The following is a 20735-nucleotide window of genomic DNA, read 5'->3' on the forward strand; positions in this document are numbered from 1 at the left end:
CTGCAGTCACAGTTTCACTGAAGTAAAAATACACTTCGAGTACTCATCATGCAGAAAGGCCCATTTCGGATTAACATCATGTTGTTGAAGCATTAATGTGCTCATCACTTAATGCTGCTGCTGGTGAAGGTGGAGCTGGTTTTAATAACTTTATAAACTGCTGTTTCCCCCAGTGTTACTTTATCCCGGAACAGTACATCATTGTTTACTTATTGATTGTTTTTATTGTATTTTGTTTTATTCATCTGGGAAGTAACTACGGTATTGTAATAAATGTAGTGCAGTGAAAAGAACAATATATGTCTCTGATCTGTAGTGAAGTAAAAGTATAAAGTAGTACAGTACTTGAGTAAATGCTCTTAGATACTTACTCCACAACAGAGACACAGATTTAAGAGACAGGAGGACGTCAGACAGGAGCCAATTAACAAAGTTGTTAGCGCCTCATCTTCCCACTTCAGTGAGTTTTTTTATCAAATGAAATGATGAAGGAAAGGTTTTGGTGGAGTGAAGACTCTACAGAATCTACACCCCGGCTGGTCGGGTTTAAGATTCATTCATATTTTGAACGAATTTTGTGAACACACTTTGACAGAGCTTCTCTACTTTTGGAATAATTTTGTGGTACTCGAGTACTTTCATTTTCTGCCACTTCGTCTTCACCACACTTCGCTTTTCACGACTAACTCCATCTACACATCTGTCAGCTGAGGTTCCTGACTGGTTTGCTGATTAAAAGTTTATGTGAGCATGATCACGCATGAAGCACGATGCATTGACAAACGGAATATTAGGTAGGTAAACTGATATAATAATAATGATCCAGTAATAAAAGACACGAGAACACAACTCTGACAGGTTCCATTCGGCTGCATAACCAGTACTTTCCCTTTTTCACAAGTACATTTTGCTGATATTTGCACTTTTCTTTCAGGACGGTTTCTAATGCAGGACTTTTATTTTTACATTGTTGTTTGGATTCTTTTAGTGAAGTAAAAGATCTGAATATTTTTTCCACCAGGCGACAGCGTAACTAGAATATCGAATCAGTCAAAGACATCACAGTACGGGACGCTGTTGTTAACAGAAGCATGATTTTAAACAGTGTTAGAGCATCAATAATGTAGAAACATACACGGTATTTGTCATTCGTTTTTGTCAGACCAACAACATTATTAAAGGTTAGAATACTTGCTGTATTGACATTAGACCCAGTAACAGTCGTACCTGTTGAGGAGTGTCTGATGTCTGATTCCTGTCGTCCACACTCCGTCTCTTTTCAGGTTTCTGTCCACCTTCGTCTGTCTGTCTCTCTGCTGCAGCTCTGATATTAATCCCGTTGGAATAATCCCACCAATCAGAGCTCAACTATCGTGTCTGTCTGTCCCGTTACTAATGACCGACGACCGGGATTAAAAACCTGCAGCTCCAAAATACCAGACTCTGTGTACAGATGTCAGATGTGGCCTCATGCCCGGAATCCAAATTTATCAAACTCTAATCTCATGCACACGCACACACACGCACACGCACACACACACACACACACACACGCACACACACACACACACACACACACACACACACACACACACACACACACACACACACACACGCACACGCACACGCACACACACACACAACAAAATCATTTAGGAGAGAGAGACGTGGATCACTGAACGGGTCCATCAGGCACACAGCCAGGAGCCTCTTGGTCCAGAGCCTCTGTGTGAAGTGACTGAATATCTCTTATTGGAAAGTCAAATAAACCACCACAGAGACTCAAAGCCACCACAGACTCAAAACCACCACAGACTCAAAACCACCACAAATAGAGAGACTCAAAGCCACCACAGAGACTCAAAACCACCACAAATAGAGAGACTCAAAACCACCAGAAACTCAAAGCCACCACAGAGACTCAAAACCACCACATAGACTTAAAATGAGTACAATGAAGTGAAGGTGTTCTTGCTGCCACCAAATAAAAAAAACAATCATAAGTCAAATGTCAGAACAGAGAGAGTGAGAGTGGCAGAGTGAGGTAGAAACTGACAGTGAAACCGATCAGAGACCTTGATGGTTCTACACAGACCCTGAACACATCACAGCAGCAGATTAAACTCTGGTTTTGTTCCAGCGTCCTCTGAACAATGGTGACGTTCTGAAAACCGTTTTTTTATAGTACCTGAATAAGAGCCAGTATCTTTAATCCAGTTTAGCCTGCTCTCTGTCCCTGCTGATCATTTCCTGACCATCCATCAGGTTTTGGATTGATCTTCTTACAGGCAGCCATTAGGTTTCTGTCTCTGTATAGAGATAATCGAACCCAGCCAGCGTTTTTATTCAAATTTACCTTCTGTCACAGTTTTGTTTTCATTGTTGAGAGGTACAGCAGAGAGACAGTGTCAGTCCATCGACAGGAGGCATGTGAGCAGCATCCCATCACATTTTAACACGACCCCCAGTGTCATTCGGGTTGTAAAGTATGAAATGAACCACAAAAAACGAGACTAATCTGTATTTTCTTCCAAATAGATGGCGTCCCCGTAGTCACAGCAGATGAACAGACTAAATTATTATTCCGTGGTTGTTGTTACGTGTTTGTAGCAGTTTGTTACCAAGTGAAACCAGGTCCAAACAAACAGCTGCTGTAAATCGAGCCGATTGGTTTGTACCAGTGTTAATGTTGGGTTTCATTACAGTGCATTTGCAGCCCTTCTGTCATCAATCCGTTGACGTGTCCGTGGTTCTTTCACCAAGTGGCAGACATCGTCTGTCAGAGATTCACCAGATCTCTGAGTCTGAATCTCAAGGCGGACACGGACGTGAACGGTTTTTCACACTCGGCTGCTCGGACTTACGATTTAAACGCTGTGACCTGAACGCAACATGAGGGCTTTTATTTTTAAGTTGTTCTCTTTAGAAAATAAAAGCACTGTCATTTAGATGCTGTTCCAAAAAGCTAATAAAAATGGACCTTTGAGTTGAGATTATTTTGTCACACATAAAACATTCATCAGTTGAAACACAAGCACCAATAACAGGAGAGATCTTCTTTGGTCGAAGGACGTATATCAGAGTAGAAACGAGTAGAACCACACAGTGGACAGATTCAGCTGTAACCTGTCGCTAATCCATCAGATCGTCTGCCCATCGCACAAATCCAACACTTTCCGTCACAGACAGACACAGGCTGAGATCAGAGATTCCTCCGTTTTCTTTACGACAGATTTAATACAGAGACAGACATCTGGTGGAAACAGAGAAAACTCAGACACGTTCATAAAAAATGAAAGTAGAAAACATCTTTTTTACTCTGTTACTGTGAAGATGAGGAGGTCAAACCGCGGTCGGACCATGAAACCACGGAGCAGCTGAGTGGCTCCACTTCATCTACATGACAGGATCATGTGACAGATGGTTGCTGCTGGAGGGAGGAACTATGGGATAATGGAGGCGTATGTTCACAGAGCCAGATCTCTTCCTGTATGGATTGTGTGTGTGTGTGTGTGTGTGGGGCTGCTGGCTGGCAGTATGTTTTTCAGTGGGATTAAAGATTATGTTACCCCAGGGATTACACTGTTTGAACACACACACACACACACACACACACACACACACACACACACACACACACACAGTGTTTGTCTTTCTATAAATGTGAGGAGCCTCGATGACATAATGCATTCCCTAACTCCTAACATGAACCTGAACCCGATTCCAACCTAAACCCGAATCTAAACTGAACCTGATTCTAACCCGGACCTAAACCAAGCCTGGACCTTCAAACTGACATGTGAAGTAGTGAGGACCTGCCAAAATGTCCGAACGATGCAGACGCTTTTTAAAAATACGAAATCGAAGGCCCTGTTCAGACCCGACATTAACACGGGTCTTGGCTGATCCGATCACAGCTGGACGGCTCTAGGTACAGGTGTGAATGCACCCGAGACGCGTTTAGATCCAATCACCCAGACCACGTTCGGAGGGGGTCTGGGCCAGTGTGAACGCAGATGTGTCCTGGGCCACGCTGAAGGAACCGCCTACCCAACCGACGTCCTCGTCCCGCCACAGATTCACAATGAACCGAATTCTCTCAGTGTTTCCCGATTCTGACCTCCACACACTGATTCTCTGTTTTTTGACTATGTCTAATGGGTTGAACCTTACGCCATTGTCCAGCTGTGTGCAGCGCATCATTCGCTCAGCCCCTCGCGGCTCCGTCCTCCGTCTCCTCACAGTCGGACCCGCGAAAAACCACAGCGCATTGGGTCTCTGCAAACGGAACCGATCCACGCGTACTTGCATGTGGACCGCGGAGGTGAGACCCGATCACAAGGGGTGAGCGGAGGCGCATGGGAGACGCTTTTTAACGCCAGGTGTGATCGGATCACCTGAGACACGTGCTGGTTCCAGGTATGAACCTGATGACCCTCCACACTCCGCAGTCCTTTACTCTGAGAGTTGCATCTTCCGAGATACCACCGGTGTCGCTATCGGGACCGGCATCGTTCCTGGCGCGAACACGGCCGCGGTCACGATCCGTCCGGCTGCCGTCTGTTTCCACGACCGCGAAGGACGCTCTGAGGGTCGTGCGGTGCGCGTTGGCCAACTGACGCGCTGACCCAGCTGTCGCCGAGTTTTAACCAGCGCTCATCAGCTCCTCTGTGCTGAGTAAGACAGTGTCAAAATGGGCTAAATGAGCCGCGAGTCGTGTTCACGGAGCGGCAGCAGGGAAGAGACCAGGGTCGTCTGGAGAGAGAGAGCTGCGATTTACTGAAGTGAGACCGGTTCAACCGGTAAACTGCTTCGTCGACTGCTACCTGCCCGATAAATGAAGACAAACGCAGAGTGACAGAATAAAACACCAGACAGACGTTACGTTTCTGCATCAGTTTAATTCCACAGAGTCGGGATGAAGATACAAAGCAAAAACACACCAGACTGCTACATGTTCACAATAAATACAATAACACCGTGTGTGTGTGTGTGTGTGTGTGTTTATGTACTGTGTATGTTAGGCGGCTCGTGGGCTGTAGTACGGCAGAGCTCTGACGAAGGCGTCCAGTCGGCTGCTGAACAGTTCACTGTCCAAACTGTGACCCAACACACACACCGGGTTCTTCACTATGTACTCCACATACAACTGACACACACACACACACACACACACACACACACACACACACACACACACACACACACACACACACACACGATGTGAGGTTTCATTGAGAAACTTCTGTTTGTCTTAAGCCTTTAGATCCTTCACAATAAAAGCCCTGGATAACATAGAATCCTTTTCATTAACATCACACAACCAACCTGCAGGTTCACAGAGTTACATTTAAGAAGAAGAATTTAAGTACCAGCCAAAGTACAAGAAGTATCACTGACATTTTTGTCAGTATATCATAATTACTCATTAAACATTTCATAATGAGACCTAGACTCAGATTAAATGTTAGAAAATCATTAAACTAATGAAAAAAGAATTGATGTGAATCAGCAAAAGGTCAGAAGTTCGGAGCAACGATGGTTTATTATTTTGAGGATAGCATTTCAAGAGTAAAGTAAAAGATTTGAGAAAAAGTTGCAGTATTTCGAGAAAAAAAGAAGTTGTGAAATATGACACCTTTTCTTTTTTACTTTGAGAAAGAAAAAGGAATAAATATATCAAGCAGAAAGTTAGTCTTTGAGAACAAAAGTCATTATATTTCATTAATAAAATAAAACATTTCCAGAGGTAGTGTTAATGTCGTAAACGAAAACTATTATTAAATGTGTTCGTCAATAACCTTTTTTCCCCCCAAGACGAGACAATGATGAGAAACACCAACTGTGTCGATGTCAACGTGTAAGATCGTTGACGAAAACAGACGAGGCTAAAATGTTGTTTCAAGAATTAACATTTTACTAGATGAAATGGCACAGAGTGGTTTTTCAAACAGTGACATCATCTAAATGTGCTTCTCTGATTGGCCGCCAACAGAGTTAGACTGGACCGAGCTATGATCTGATAAACACACAGTGAAGGGAAAAGAACATGACGGCAACAAAACGGGTCACAGCTGGGCCCACTTCAAAGATAACGCTGCCGTGTGTAGTAACTTACTGTCGGGAGAGAAAACCTCAAACCTGAAGAGACACCTTCAGGTGCACCACACAGAAACCGTGGTGACCTACCCTGGCGTCACTTTACTGTTAAAGCCGGTTTTAAGTCAACTACTAAAGGCAGCGCTGTAGCAACATCTGTTAGCATCTCACAACAACGGGACACGGCTGCATTGCTTGCAGATGGAGATTTAGCCTCGAGGAAATTCAGTAGCCCGGTAGCTACGTTGGCTAACCATGCTAAAACACACACAGCTTAATGACCATAAACATTTCAGGTCCTGTTATCTTTGAATGGGTCTGTGACGGATAAATGTGGTCTATGTGAGACCTCTGCTGGTTATTAAAATGCACAGCATATAATGTAGAAGACTGACTTGGGCTGAATAAAGTCTGTTGGGCAGTCGTCAGCTGTCTAGTACTGAGCTTGATTTGTGTGCAAAGAGGTTCCAAGGTTTCTTTACAAATTTATTTAAATGCTAGTGAACAACCCTGTTATAAACTCTGACTGTGTAACACAGTCTGGTCCAACACTAAGGCCAAGAAATTACAGAATAAAATCAAATCCTTTCTGGAACAGTCCTGAACAAAATGAGGACAGGATTTACTGCAGGGCTGTTGCACAAGGTTCTTGTTGATTGTGAAGGTTTTTCTCTTTTCTGGTCACTTTCTGATTGACTCATACTACAGGAGTTAGATGCATCAGATTTGCTAATGTCGTTGCATCTTTCTAGACTGTTAAAATCAGTTGGATGTCATCTTATTTGAAAGCAGTTTGCCGAGGTTTGACTAAAATGCCCATTCTTGTTCTTGACTAAGACGAGACTAAAATGTCCAGAGTTTTGACAGAATTAAAACTAATCAGAAGATTTTGATAAAACAGTGGCAATATGTCAAGAAAAACAGGGTCAGTATTTTGAGAAAAAAGTTTTTAAAAAAATAATGCAAGAACAACTGATTATTACTAAAAGAAAATTCAATTCACTGTTTTTTCAGACATTAAGATCCACAGATGTTCTGTAGGAGATGACTTTCTAAACAGCTCACAATCAGCAGAAGGACTTAACGTCAGCTTATCTTTTGAATTCATGTTAAAATCAGTGACAGACTTTTCATGAGCCTAAAGGGACCGAACCAAGAAGGTCAGAGGTGAGAGCAGCCTGAGACAACAAAGTGTGTGTGTGTGTGTGTGTGTGTCTTACGTTGCTGTATATGTTCTGCAGTGTGTCTCTTGCGTTAGTCACAGACAGGTCGGTGTTCATGACAAACTTCAGTCCACTGGGAGTCTCGTAGTAATGAAGACGATACTTGCTGGTCTGAAAGGACAGGAAGCCCTCCTTCCTGAGGACAGACAGGCTGCTAAGGACCACAGACAGACAGGTAGAGGCAGACAGGTAGATCATAGGTACACAGGTGTTGTGAAGGATACATGTCCAGTGGAGACATCTTACTGACAAATGAGCGGATGGAGAACAGCATTCCATACATCAGCTTAAACTCCTGCAGAGACACAGACACAGACACAGGAAGTGTAAAGGTTTTTATTTGCTTTGGTTTTGTTCCGTCTTTATCAAAGGCTTTATCCTCTCACCTCATCTGTGGAGATTCCCGCCTGCTTCTTGCGGTTCCACTCGTTGTAATACAGGCAGTTTCCGTTCCGGTCAAATATGTACAAGTTATGGACGGTCATCTGAAATAAACACCAGCGAATATCAGACAGTTACTCTCATCGTTTTACTGTCAGAGCAACATTAAACACCTTTTACACACTCTGGACGCATGCAATAAATTCTTTAAAATATTAATACATTCATAAATATTAATAATCTCCGAATTAAAGACTGGTTCATCTAGCGTCTAAAACTTTGACTCTCTTTTCTATCAAGTATACATTTTTTTTAAATCTATTAAGTGTTCTCCGGTCGGAGTAGACTGCACCGGACGGCAGTCAAATCGGCTGATATTCTCTATTAAAATACCATTTATACGAAACATTGTTCGTAGACAAGTATAAGAAATGTCATACATCAACAAATTGCAGTGAAAATTTTTGAAATAAGTCTTTTAAGGTGAAGTTTATCAAGCATTTTTGAAAATCGGCAGCCGTGTTTACCTTCTCTTCCTGTTACTCGCAGGACCCCGCTGCAGAGGTGTCCGCCTACATGCCAGAAGAAAACTGTTTTATTTAGTTTTATAAAATTAGATTGAGTTTTTGAAATACAAAAAAACATATCATTAAATCTGAGATGTGATTCAACGGGACAGGTTTGTCTGTGATTTTGTTTTCAACCTGTTATCTCCTCTAACTGTGTAAATCTCCCGCCTCTCGCGTTCGCACAGATAGAAACAAGATGGCGACAGCAGCGACAATGATGCCGTACTTCGGGCAGCGAATTTCTTCTAAAAACGACCTGGTTCCGGACTGGACCAGCCAGGAAGTCAGCACTGGGGTGAGTAAAGAGTCTGAGCGACCGGACTGGACCAAATCGGGTTCTGTCCCGGTAGGAATTTCATAAACAGTGAACAGCGGTTGAATGAGACAGCAGTTCTGCAGCAGCTAACGGGGGCTAACGCTAACTCTGGTTAACTGTCAAAGTTCGGACCAATAACAGACCGAAGCGAACCGGTGCGGGCCGGACTGGACGTGAACCAGTCCTGGGGGAGAGCCTGAAACTGAAAACTTTAATATAAAAGAGACAAAATCTCAGTGATGTACCAGAGTGAGGTCATTGTTGCTAATGGTCCTAGATCCATTACCGGACGTTTTTATACTATGATTATATAGCCATACTAGAATGAATGGCCTGTCCGATAACGGACTCACTTGGTCAAAACGATTCTTCATCACAGTGACGTTAACGTAATATAAATCCAGTAAATCATTAAGAGTCATGCTCACTGGTTTGTAACAATGCTCACAACAACACCAAAGGTGTTAAAGTGAGAGTTTATAATGTGTCAGGGTATATACTGGCATATTGCACGCTGACACTATGACAGAAACACTGAAAAACTGTCTGTCTGTCTGGCAGACCACCATCATGGCGGTGGAGTACGATGAAGGGGTGGTGATTGGTGCAGACTCTCGCACCACCACAGGGTAAGAAAAACAAACCGAGTGTGTATGATTCTCTATTATTATGTATGTAGTAAACACACAATTAAACCTGTCTGTCTGTCTGTCTGTCTGTCGGTCAGAGCCTACATTGCCAACAGAGTCACAGACAAACTGACTCCGATCCACGACCGGATCTTCTGCTGCAGGTCAGTTACTGAAGCAGTGTGTTCGGCTTTTCTTCAGCATGAATTCAACTTGTTTTTACGTTGTGTATATACTGTGACCAGCTCTTAAAGCCTGAAAGTTAGAAAAAAGGGTTCTTTTCCCAACCATCTATCCTTACAGAAAAGCTCAGGCTCAGCACAGGAACCTTTTAGAAAACCCAGAACCCATTTCCAGAAAATTGAGTGTACTATAAAGGGGACTTCGGAGTCCAGGTACCTTCTTTTAGAAAGTTTTAAAAACTTAACTGGGCCTTAAAATTCCAGGAAACTTTTAGGTAGCCCAAAACCTTTTACAGGAACCCAGTAAGAATCAAACAGGACCTTTTTAAGAACCAGGGAATTTTTTTTAGAAAGCCCAGAACCTTCTTCATAGGAACTTTTAAGGATCCAAAAAACCCCAAAGGAGAGGGACAACCTTCTATGTGAGGAGCGTGTTTAAACTTACCTGGGGACTTCTCAAAAACTCAAGAACCCATTTAAAAATCTCCAGAATTGGTAAAAGGTACTTTTAAGATCCCAGGAACCTATTATGCAGGCCAGACCCTTGTAACAGAAACTTTTGTAAGACTTTGTTAAGAATCCAGTAACCCCTTTGAGGAAGCCCAGAACCTTTTTTATAGGAACATCTGAACACTTTACTGGGAATTTCCCAGGACCACAGGAACCTATTTAGAAAACCCGGGAACCTTTTATGAAACCCTGAACTTTTTCATTAGAACTTTTTAGGAACCCAGGAACCTCTTGAGGAAACCAGAACCTTCTTATTAGAAACTTTAAAAGACCAAGCTTGTGACTAAAGAACCCTACAACCCTTAGGAATCCTGGAACCTTTTATTGTAGGAGTTTTTTAGAACCCAAGATTTTTTATAAATGTCTTAACTCTTAAGGAGCCGCAGAACCTTGTTAGGAACCTAGAATATGTATTGTATGTTAAATGCTGCGACTGGGTTGTAGGTCTGGATCAGCTGCCGACACTCAGGCCATCGCTGACGTGGTCACCTATCAGCTGGGCTTCCACAGGTAACACAGAAACACAGCTCAGTGCGATTGACAGCCTCAGTGTCCAATCAGATGTGGCTAACGTTCATCTGTGCGTGTGGTCCCGCCCTCAGCATCGAGCTGGACGAGCCCCCACTGGTGGAGACGGCGGCCAATCTGTTCAGAGCGAGCTGCTACCGTTACAGAGAGGAGCTGACAGCTGGGATACTGGTGGCAGGCTGGGATAGGAGGAAGGGGGGGCAGGTACTACACCACCCGCGCTGGACATACAAACACACACACACACACACACGTGTTGATGACACACAAACTGGGTGGAAACACTGTTATTTAAAGTTTTATTCCTACACCTCTCGATGTGCTCACTAGATGGTGCTGTTACATCAGGATGACTGAAAAACATTTGCAGGGATGAGTTAGTAAAATAAAAATCAGGGGATCTGAAATACTGAATTCAGCTCCTTTAAAAAAAAAAAAAAAAAGGGGTCTCAGAAGATTTTAAAAATATCTTACATTTCATTTACAAAAGCCTTAAAAACCATCTTTCATCTTTTTTCTTGTTTTGTCAAAGATATTTAATTAAGTTCCGTATATGACCCCGAAATTACATGTTATAGCTAAAACAAGCAAAATTTAGCTTGAAAAACGACTGAAATGATAGAGCGATTATCAAAATACTTAATGATTTTCTTTTGATGGAACAATTGATTCATTGACATTGTTTCAGCTTTAATAATAAGAAATGACTTTTAATGGGTTAATAATCCATCCGGTGCAGGCCACATTAATTGCATTAATTATGTAATTAGGAATTTCTGTTATATACTGCTGGGGGGCACTAACAGTGATATAATAATAATAATAATAAATAATTGTATTCCATATCGTTCCAACTGGCTTTCCATCATAAATTTACAGACATTGTGATGGTGAAACTGGTTTTAATTACCTTCACAGTGGTCCTAAAAAAAACTTTAACTTCAGTCAAACCTGGGGAAACCCTGAGAAACACTAGGTCCCTTTATTTCACTGACAAAATGCAGTAAAAGACTTTCAGATATATCCATTAATAACACAGTGAGTTAAATAATTTAAATGAAGTGGAAACAGAAATATAGTTCCTCGTTGGTTTCCCTTATCCTCCAGTCAGTTGTTGGAAAAAGAGAAATATTTTTAATATTTTTCTTGGCCAAACAAGTTAAATTGGTAAATGTAAAGATAAACAAACATGTGCCAAGAAAAAGACTGAAAAACAAAATGAGTTGGTGAAAGTTAAATGAGAGAGGAAAGTGAAAAGGTTTATTTTAATCAGCTGGCTGGAGCTAAAGTATAAAGCTTTATATTTCCTTGTACCCTCGATGTTAATCATCTAACTGACAGTGACGTTTCAGATTTTAACTTTTGGCAACCTGTCACTAGTCGCTCCGTGGAGCTTCACAGTTCTGGTCCAGAACCCAACGTCTCAAAAACTGTTGGATGGACTCAGATGTTCATGGTCCCTCAGGAGGGACTGAAATAACCTTGCATCTAGCGCCACCATCAGGCCAAAGTTTTTTTTTCTTTGTCCAAAACTTCTCCAATAAGCTGCTGATTCAGTTTGTTAGAAAAAACTAAAATGTGAAGGCAAACGTCTCACACAGCAGATTTTATCTTTATACTCAGGTTAGAAATAATCATACTCTAAACACCAGCTGTCTACCTGCTCACCTGTCTCTGTTACCTGTCTGTGTCTCAGGTGTACTGTGTCCCTATTGGTGGGATGTTGGTGAGGCAGCCGGTGTCAGTGGGCGGCAGCGGCAGTACCTACATTTACGGCTTCATGGACTCCAACTACAAACCAGGACTGAGCAAAGACCAGTGTCTGGAACTCACTGCTACAGGTACACGCTGCTGCTGTTGCAAGGCATGCTGGGAGTTGGTGTCCCCTGCACGTCTACTGACCCTGACATGCAAGTTTTTAAAGTACAGAAACTGGAAAAGACAAGCTGCATCTGCATCTGTCTGACTCTGGGTCTGCCCTCTCTGCCTGTGTCTCACCTGTCTGCCTGTGTCTCACCTGTCTGCCTGTGTCTCACCTGTCTGCCTGTGTCTCACCTGTCTGCCTGTGTCTCAGCTCTGTCTTTGGCGATGGAGAGGGACGGCTCCAGCGGAGGTGTGGTCAGACTGGCGACCATCTCAGAGGAGGGAGTGGAGAGACGCGTTATACTGGGAAACCAGCTGCCTAAATTCTCCACACACTGAACACACACACAAGGGGTGCTGTGTTAACATGTCCGGTTTTTTGTCTCATTAAAGGTTTGAATCTGTCCTCGTTGTGCTGTTTTTATTGTAAAATATAACGTAAAGTTCAAACAGTCACCTGATTGGCCACTTTTGCTCCTAGTCAGACAGGTACAACAGTTTGGGCTGTTTCCGTCCGAGCACAGTCTGACCCACATTCAGCCTCCAACAGGTTGTGTCGAGGGTAATACATGATCACTGATCAGAGTAGGTGCCCTCACCGGTTCCATATAAACCAAATGCCGTGTACCAGCAGCATCCGACACAACAGGCTGCAACTAACAATTCCGTTTCATTGTTAACAGGGTTCCCACGTGTCCTGGAAAACCTGGAACCATTTAGACACGTTTTCCACACCCGCAAACATGGAACAAAAGAGAAATTGTACAGCGTTGTGTCGTCCCTTGAAAATAATTTTGACATTCTCGTCCTTTCCTTGTACTGAGAGCGATCTGTCGGTGTGTCTGGATTCAGAATTGATTTAGTGATTAAGTTTTCACAGCAGCTTTAAGGCTCAGTAAACAAGTAGCAGAACTTCCCCAGGTTAGGAATCATTGGCAGAAAATATTTCACGTTCACCTGAAAAATGACAAACGATTAATGGACGATCAGAAAAGCTGCTGATTGTTGTTTCGTCCCTACATACGGATTCAGCTTGTGTCAGTTCTCTCTCATACAGCGGCTCAGCTCACAAACTTGGATCTGAACCTGTGTACGGTGTCCGATATGGTGACTGTATCCAGGGTCAGGGTCAAACCGGCGTACACCTGACATGATGTGGGACCAGCTCCGTCAGACTGTTGGAGCTCAGTGAGACGCTGCTGCAAAGCTCCACTTCTTTCAAATCCAAACTTTTAGTCAAGTTTGAAGTTTCTGATTTGGAGTCAAACCAAGAGACTTCATGCTTTTTCTGTTCTTCTGGAGGCGGCATTTTGAACCACCGCAACACATTTATGCCCAAATGAAGTATGAACCAGTATCCCAGTAAGAGCACAGAGCTTTGGGCGGTGGTTTGAATGGTTCACATCAAAATGGCGTCCGTCTCTCGTCTCTCCGCAGCAGCTGAACAGGAGCTGCTCCTTCCTGCTTTAACCTTTATTGTCCCGGGGTCACCATGCCGATGGTCCACAGGGGAGGGGTCTGTTTCCTGTGGTGGTGGCGGGGCGCGGGGGGGGCAACCAGTAAACCGCCAGTCCGTCGCTCAATCACTGCACATCCTGCATCGGGTTTTATTTAACTTCCACATAATGAACACATGAGTCAGATCCGACGCTTTTACTGCATGAAATTCAGTTAGAAACGAAGATGTGCTTCAGGTAAAAAAAGACGGTTTCGGTCTGATTCCATTTTGAATGAAGTATTGGACAAACAGAAACCATTTCAGATATGAGCGGATAAGAGGACCAGATTGTGGACATCAGGTGAAACCCTCTGGGGCGTTTCTGATAGAACTCTGTGTTAGGATGTGAATTATGTTCTTCATGCTGTGTCCCGAACCTGTATTTGTTCGTCTCTGCTGATTTACGTCAGTCCTAAAACCAGTTTGTAGACTCATCACCAGCAGCGGCAGGACTGAAGAGGAGCGGCGGACCGGGGTGACACACCTGTCTGCGACCTGTGGGATCTCCAGTGCTCCAGACTACAGGTGTAGAATCCCGGAAGCTGGAAATAAATTTCACAGACTGTCGTCCTGCATTTTCTCCGGGTCCGTCCCAGCATCCACACCTGCAGTCTTGAGCACGTTCACGAGCCCGCAGGTAGCGGACAGGTGTGACACATTGGATTCAGCATGAAAAGCATCTGACAACATTAAGACTGAATACCTGACACAGTCAACTTCCCGTTAATATTAAATATATCAGTTGATCAAAGACTTTCACAAACATGTTTGGAGCTTAAGAACGTTACCGGACAGAAACCACCAGAATAAAATCGTGTCCCTTTTATTGACAGCACACCTACCTGCTGCCAGGTGACGTCTTTACTGCCTGTACCTGTGGCATCTGACAGATGGACAGTATTTGGTGATGGGTTGTCCTCATCGATCTGATCAACCTGTTAATATCAGCCCCACAAACGGCCGCTTCCTTGCGTTTCATGGCAGTGTCCAGCAGGTGGAGACAGATCCGCGTCGGAACCACAGACGCTGACCGTGACAGCCGTACGAGGACTCGGTGCCTCCTCTGGATCGCTCTGGGTCATTTTGATGTTTCCTCCTCATTGTTCCGTCCACATCGGTCCCTGCTGAGCAGAGACGGGCGTCTGTCTGTCTGACTGACTGTCTCACTCGCCGCCATCATCCTCTGAAGAAGAAGGATGGAGGGAAGGAGCTAAAAAGGTAACAAGGATCTGACCAGACCTAGACTTGAAGTCCACTTCATTACACTGGTGTTGCTGGAGTTTCTCGCTGCTTTTCCTTTAATTGGGCTGGTTGTTATTTTTGTACCATTACGGGGTTTAAACCTACGAAAAGTTTGTCTTTGTTCCGATAAATCGGCCCCCGGCTCCTCTCCAGTCGCTCCGCTGGCCTGACTGAAGGTCCCTGGGGAGGTTCCAGTGACCTTGAGAAGGTACCAGAGGTCCACAAGGCCCGAATGGTCCTGGAGGAGGCTCCATGTGGCCTTGAAGAGTTTCCAGAGCCTATTGTATAGGTTCTCTGCGTCCTTCAGGAGGTTTCAGGGGTCCTTGAGGGGGATCCTGGAGTCCTTCAGAGGTCTTAAATGGTCCTTGAGGAGGTTCCAGAGGCTCAGATACAGAGGTACAGCTCAGTGGGAGTGGAGCCCGAACGAGGAGGGAGAGAAGGAGGGATGGGGGAGGGATGTTTACACTGACGTGACGACTGAACAGAGGAAGAGACGATCGACTCTCAGGTGTTACTGGAGAGAGAGAGAGAGAGCTGGACTAAAGGACCGGTCACTTCTTTCCTCGTCCTCTTTTTCCAGCTCCTTCTCATCTTTTCTCTTTTTCAGATCAGACAGAAACACACAGTTTTATCCAAAACCACCATAAAGAAAGTGAAACACGTCCGGAGCAACAGTCCCGGACTCACGTCCAGAGATGTAACAAAGACTGAATACGAATAAATGAGCAGACTCGTACAGATGTTTGGATGTTTCAGACTCTCTCTCTCTACTGATCTTTCCTTCTTCGCTTTTCTTTCCCTCCTTTTTTCTGTTCTTCAGCTCTGGAGGCGGGTCTATCACCTGTCTGTCAAACCTGGTCGTCTTCTTTTCCTGTCGTTCTCCCTCTTTTTTCAGGGTTTGACAGACAGGTGACAGTTTCCCACAATCCACCTCTCCTCCGTTCATTTCTGTCCCTCCTTTCCTTCCTTCCTCTTAATCCCCTCACCTCCTCTCCTTGTTTCTCCTCATTCCTTCCTCTCACCTCAAATGTTTCTTCTTTCATACTCCCTGCCGTCTCTCTTCCCTCCTCTATCCTGTCTGTCTCCTCTCCTTGATTTACACCGTCCCTCTCTGTTTCCCTCCTTCTCTCCTTCCTCCCTTCGAGTTCTCTTCCCCTCCTTCCCTCCTGGTTTTCATCTGGATTTTTTTCTTTCTCCTCCATCCTCTCTTCTCCATCTTCTCCTCATTCCTCCCGCTTGACTTTCTTTTCTTGTTCCCTCCTCTCCCTCCTTACTTCTCATGTTTCCTTCCTCCCTCCTTGTCTCCTCTGTCTCACCTCCTCCCCCTTCCTGTACTCCTGTAGTTGTTTTGTTCTCTCCGCTCGTTGACACCTCCGCTGACAAAGACCAGAGAGAGAAAGGCAGAGACACCGGGGGGGGGGGGTCCTGATACCTGACCCCCGTCTTTTATCCTCTAACAGAGAGGGAGGTGACAGCCTTTCATCTGACAGAGATGTGACATCATTGTCTCTCTCTCTCTCTCTGCATGCTGAAATAATGTCTCTCGCCCAGTCTCGCCTGCTTTGGATGGAGCTTCAGGTGTGAAATTTAAACCTGCTTTAACCTCTTTGTCGGCCGTCGCACTGAACTCTGGGAAACTTTTCACTGTTTTCAGACGTTTTACAGACAAAGCAACCGATGGATCAAGAAAATAATCGTTATCTGCAGCCGCGTGTTGGACGACCACGCTCGCTCCACATGCAGCAAGTAAGAGCTACAGCGTCAGCGTCCCACCTGACACTGCTAAACGACAGCCACACCAAACTCCCTAAATAAAACAGCTGATTTAACATCCACACTGCACAGACAGTTCCCAAAGCGCCAGACTGTAACTGTTTCTGATGTTTCCTGTTTCCAACCGCTATCCTTCGCTAACCTTAACCACCTGGTTATGACAGTAACCGTGACGACCAGGGTCCTCTAACCTGTACTAGTAGGTAGTCATTATACCCCAAACCAAGATGCTTCTGTAAACCCAACCACCCTTAGAACCACAGTGTTGTCACAACATAAAACAGACTTATTGTACAACAGTAAAGTGTGACGGTGCTGAGGACACGGAGAGACAGTGTCGTCCTGCTGATGGAGACGCAACGTGGGAAAAAAGACGCACTTTGTGGTTTCATTCGGAGACTTTGCTTGAGAGACAAGCAGCCAAAGCGAGAGGAAAGGTGTTCACTGTAAACCTGGCACAAAGAGGCTTGAGTCAGACAGACACCAGCTGTCTGTGGCCCAGATGAGACGCCGGATTCCTGACGCCTCTGCTGCTTGTATTCAACACACACGACAGGTGAGAAGAGGTCACATGGCACCACCTCAACCCACAGCTAGCAAAAGTTTTCTGAAAGAACTGGAGGTGTGTTTCTCGTGGCGGGGGTTCTGTTCTTTAGAGGAAAGTCTCTGGTTCCAAGGACTGCATGTCTGAAGATCTGACGTCTAATGAGGGTTACCAGAGCGACAGACGGTCTTCGAGGGTCAGGGTTCAGCTCTGGATCTGGACCACTCCAGTCCGAGATTTCCCTCTCGGGATTTCACATGTTTCCAGTCAGGTTGGATCCGCCGCAGTAAAATAAAGCTGTGCTGTTCTGGAGTAGTTTCAGACCTCGGGTCAACATGTAGAAGACGATGCATCCAAAACCACCAACCGCTGTAGATCAGCTAGAATGTAATAAACCGTGTGTTCAGTCCAGACTCGCTCTTCACACAGAAGATAAAAACAAATGAACCACAAGCCGAGGAAACCGTTTCTTGTTTCGGATGTGAACCCGTCACTTGTGGCCGATTACGAAACCCCAGACTTTCGAGTTTCAGGCGTCCGGATGTGGTTTCTGTCCGTCTGAGGTGTAAACACACGCAGGCTGGTTGTGTTTACACCTGTGACACAGTCCTGAAAAACTTCATCACCATCATCGTCATAAGCTGCTTCCACGTCCCCATCTGATAATGTTAGCGTTCTCCGTTTGCAAACTATTGATCGGGTCAGCCTGATCTGATCAGAAATGTCCCGTGGCTTTCTCTGCGTTATCAGTCCAGTTCTTCAGCAGCAGCTGACGTCAACGAAATGAAACAGCGGAAGAGGAAAAAATATGTTTCATGGGTTCTTGAGACTGAAGTTGAAGTAGATAATCAAGGTACTTTTTTTCCTGCTTCTCCAGAAATGTTCTCCTGATTTGTTTCATCACTCAAAACTAAGAACTGGAACATTTTTACAACAGCTCTGTGATAAAAGCTTGAACTGGATAAACAGAGTATTTTCATGACCCTCAAAATAAACGATGGCGTCACAGCAGCTGAATGACATTAAACACAAAGACGGAGATAAGAACAGGATACAACAAAGAGCCGAATGGTATAAAACAACAAACACAATTCAGTAGAAAATAAGATAAGTGCTGAGAATGAATCCTCAAGGCAGGATCATCATCTTTCATATTTACCGCTGATAATAACGGAGCCGTCAATCAGACCAGTATTGATCAGTAAACAGATGACGTTTTTCGAATGTTTTTTATTCCGTTTATCATTTATTTATTTGCACAACTAATAAAAAAACTTAGCAGGAATAAGAACTGGGTCCCGAAGGGACAGGATCAGCTGTTGCTGTCATACTTTCATTCTCCCGTTTATTTCCACACTCGGTCCCTCAGGTATTTGTTTTGTTGGTCAGCGACAGAGACAGACAGGCAGAGAGCGACAGACGGGTTCGTCCAGTCTGTCGCTGAGCGCCGGCCCCGCCCCCCCAGCGATGACGGACAGACCGGTCAGCCAATCGCGGGCGCGTTCTGGGTGGAGCCAGAAAACTTGTGTCCGGCAGCTTTTGTCCCAACTTTCTCTGCCTCTTCGGGTCTCTGGATGTGTTAACTGGAAAAGCAGAAACAAGCTGGGAACACTGGGACACAGGCGCGCTCACGGAGCTCTGACTGGTCGCCATCTACCCGCTCTTTGTAAGTGTGCGTGTGTGTGTGTGTGTGCGTGTGTGCGTGTGTGCGCGTCTGCGCGTCTGCGCGTCTGTTAAAGCCCCCCTCCGCCCTCCGGTCGTTCCACCGACCCTTCTCTGCTCACCAGGCCGCCTCCCAGCGCTCATCTCACGGTGTCAGAGGCAGCCGCGCCCCGCTTCTCTCTCCTGGAGGAAAGGGTACAAACAGAGAGGGGAGAAAGTGAGAGAAAGGACGCGCAATGGAGAGATGAAAGAGAGTCGGAAAGAGGAGGGGAGCTAGAGGAAAACCCCCGGGCAGGGTTGGAGGAGTGGAAGGACTCCGGCTTTTCACTTTTTGATCTGTTTTGGGAAGTTTTTCTGGTCCGGATCGGAGGCCTCCATCTTGGAGACTTTCTCGTCCGTGTGGAGGATTTTCCGATCTCTCCATCACGCCGATCATCAACTCTGAGGGAAAAGTCTTTTTGATCCTTTTCGGTTTTGGGGCTCCAATGAGGCGCGCGCGGCCGGCTGAGAGCGAGCCGAGCTGACGGTCAGTGATCGGTGATCGATAGGTCTGATCGGCTGTGGAGTGACGCGGGGACCGATCGGGTCTGGATTTGGTCGGACAGGGTGAGATGGAGGGTCGGACGGGACTACGGGCCTCCTCCTGCGGGCTGCCGCTTCTCCTCCTCCCGCTGCTCCTGCTGAGCCGCTGCCGGGCCGAGGAAGGTAAGATGATCATCAATAATCACAGACTGTCACTTCACTGTAGATCAGTATCGTTATGGATAGGATACAGTTAAATCCAGTCACGTCGGGATCAGCCAATAGGAGCCTGCAACAGATCAATATGGAAAGGTCTACGACTACTGATGCTTTACACTATCGATTACTCTGGTGATTATTTCCTTCGGTGATCAGTTCGTCTGATCAGGAAATAGTGGAGAATCAATAAGTACAATTACCCACTCCACTCCGCTACTGTGCAGTATTTCGAGGAACATATTGGACGTTTTACTGCATTTATTGAAAAGCCGCGAAAAGTTACTCTTTCACCCAGGAAGGCTCAGCTGATAAAATATCCCGTCATTGATAGTAATGGTTTAAATTAGATCAGCTGAATTAGCTCCACGGTGATTTTGATACTGTTGGTACATTTTGCTGATAGTATTTCTGCTCTGCTGTAATTACCACCTCAGATGTCACCGACCGAAAACATTCCCAGTTGAGGCCCTGGAACCAGTAAATCTTGAGCATTTTTGCTTAAAAACGATTAATCCGCTACCAAATCGCTGCAGGTTAATTTTCTGTCAATCACTTCTCGACTAAATCGAGTTTCAGCTCAAATGAAAGTGAGGTTCTTTATGAAAAAGAGCGAAATGTACAGTGAAGCAGGTTCAGACGTGTTTTCAGGCTTTTTCGAATGGAGTTTGGTTTAAAGGCCAGTGAAAAAGAAACGGAAATCTCAAACCCAAGCCCAGGAATGAAAGGTATGTTAGATTAAAGAACCCAGTGTGGTTCTGTTGAAGCTCGTTAACTCCGCAGGTGGAGAACATTTCATGCATTCCTCAAGGTTCCTTACAGAACCACGACATCACAAAACTCCAGGAACCATTTCGTGCTTCAAAACTTGTCTCTTTCTTTAACCTTCACTCTCGTGTTAAAAAGTCGATTCATTGATCAGTCAACTGACAGAGAATGTTGATGACTGACTGTTCGACTCATCGATTAAACAACAGT

General features: G+C 44.9%; 3 protein-coding genes across 6 annotated transcripts in view; 2 read left to right on the forward strand and 1 right to left on the reverse strand.

Annotated features, from left to right (window-relative positions):
• Positions 1-4881: 4881 nt before the first annotated feature.
• trappc1 (trafficking protein particle complex subunit 1) lies at positions 4882-14342 on the reverse strand. 3 transcript variants are annotated; one of them, XM_040140870.1, is made up of 6 exons: positions 14176-14342; positions 8231-8275; positions 7709-7807; positions 7547-7617; positions 7320-7458; positions 4882-5149 (listed from the first exon to the last, which is right to left on the reverse strand). In XM_040140870.1, the coding sequence occupies exons 3-6, from the start codon at positions 7805-7807 to the stop codon at positions 5021-5023; spliced, it is 438 nt and encodes a 145-aa protein (XP_039996804.1). In that variant the 5' UTR covers positions 8231-8275; positions 14176-14342; the 3' UTR covers positions 4882-5020. The 3 variants fall into 3 exon arrangements, with proteins under 3 accessions (XP_039996804.1, XP_039996803.1, XP_039996805.1); XM_040140869.1 differs by lacking the exon at positions 14176-14342 and adding an exon at positions 8408-8515; XM_040140871.1 differs by lacking the exons at positions 8231-8275; positions 14176-14342 and adding an exon at positions 8144-8212.
• On the forward strand, positions 8448-12706 carry psmb6 (proteasome 20S subunit beta 6). The gene is made up of 7 exons (XM_040140858.1): positions 8448-8567; positions 9150-9217; positions 9316-9381; positions 10354-10419; positions 10512-10641; positions 12134-12278; positions 12512-12706. Exons 1-7 carry the CDS (start codon positions 8469-8471, stop codon positions 12637-12639), a joined length of 702 nt encoding a protein of 233 aa, XP_039996792.1. The 5' UTR covers positions 8448-8468; the 3' UTR covers positions 12640-12706.
• A 4577-nt stretch (positions 14343-18919) lies between the features above and the next one.
• Positions 18920-20735, forward strand: part of ephb4b (eph receptor B4b) — a 30893-nt gene continuing 29077 nt past the window's right edge. For both annotated transcript variants that reach the window (XM_040140691.1, XM_040140692.1), the window contains exon 1: positions 18920-19724. In XM_040140691.1, the coding sequence (XP_039996625.1) occupies positions 19631-19724 (94 nt within the window). In that variant the 5' untranslated portion in view covers positions 18920-19630. The remainder of the gene's footprint in view (positions 19725-20735) is intronic.

The sequence above is a fragment of the Xiphias gladius genome, chromosome 12, assembly GCF_016859285.1.
Source record: "Xiphias gladius isolate SHS-SW01 ecotype Sanya breed wild chromosome 12, ASM1685928v1, whole genome shotgun sequence".
NCBI classification, from domain to species: domain Eukaryota; kingdom Metazoa; phylum Chordata; class Actinopteri; order Istiophoriformes; family Xiphiidae; genus Xiphias; species Xiphias gladius.

Coding starts and splice junctions, on each gene's coding strand:
- trappc1 (XM_040140870.1), bottom strand. CDS start 7,807: ATGACCGTCCATAACTTGTACATATTTGACCGGAACGGAAACTGCCTG. Junction 7,459..7,546: donor AAGATGTCTCCACTGGACAT/GTATCCTTCACA, acceptor GTCTGTCCTCAG/GAAGGAGGGCTTCCTGTCCT. Junction 5,150..7,319: donor TGCAGAACATATACAGCAAC/GTAAGACACACA, acceptor TGTGTGTGTCAG/TTGTATGTGGAGTACATAGT.
- psmb6 (XM_040140858.1), top strand. CDS start 8,469: ATGGCGACAGCAGCGACAATGATGCCGTACTTCGGGCAGCGAATTTCT. Junction 10,420..10,511: donor TATCAGCTGGGCTTCCACAG/GTAACACAGAAA, acceptor TCCCGCCCTCAG/CATCGAGCTGGACGAGCCCC. Junction 12,279..12,511: donor TCTGGAACTCACTGCTACAG/GTACACGCTGCT, acceptor CCTGTGTCTCAG/CTCTGTCTTTGGCGATGGAG.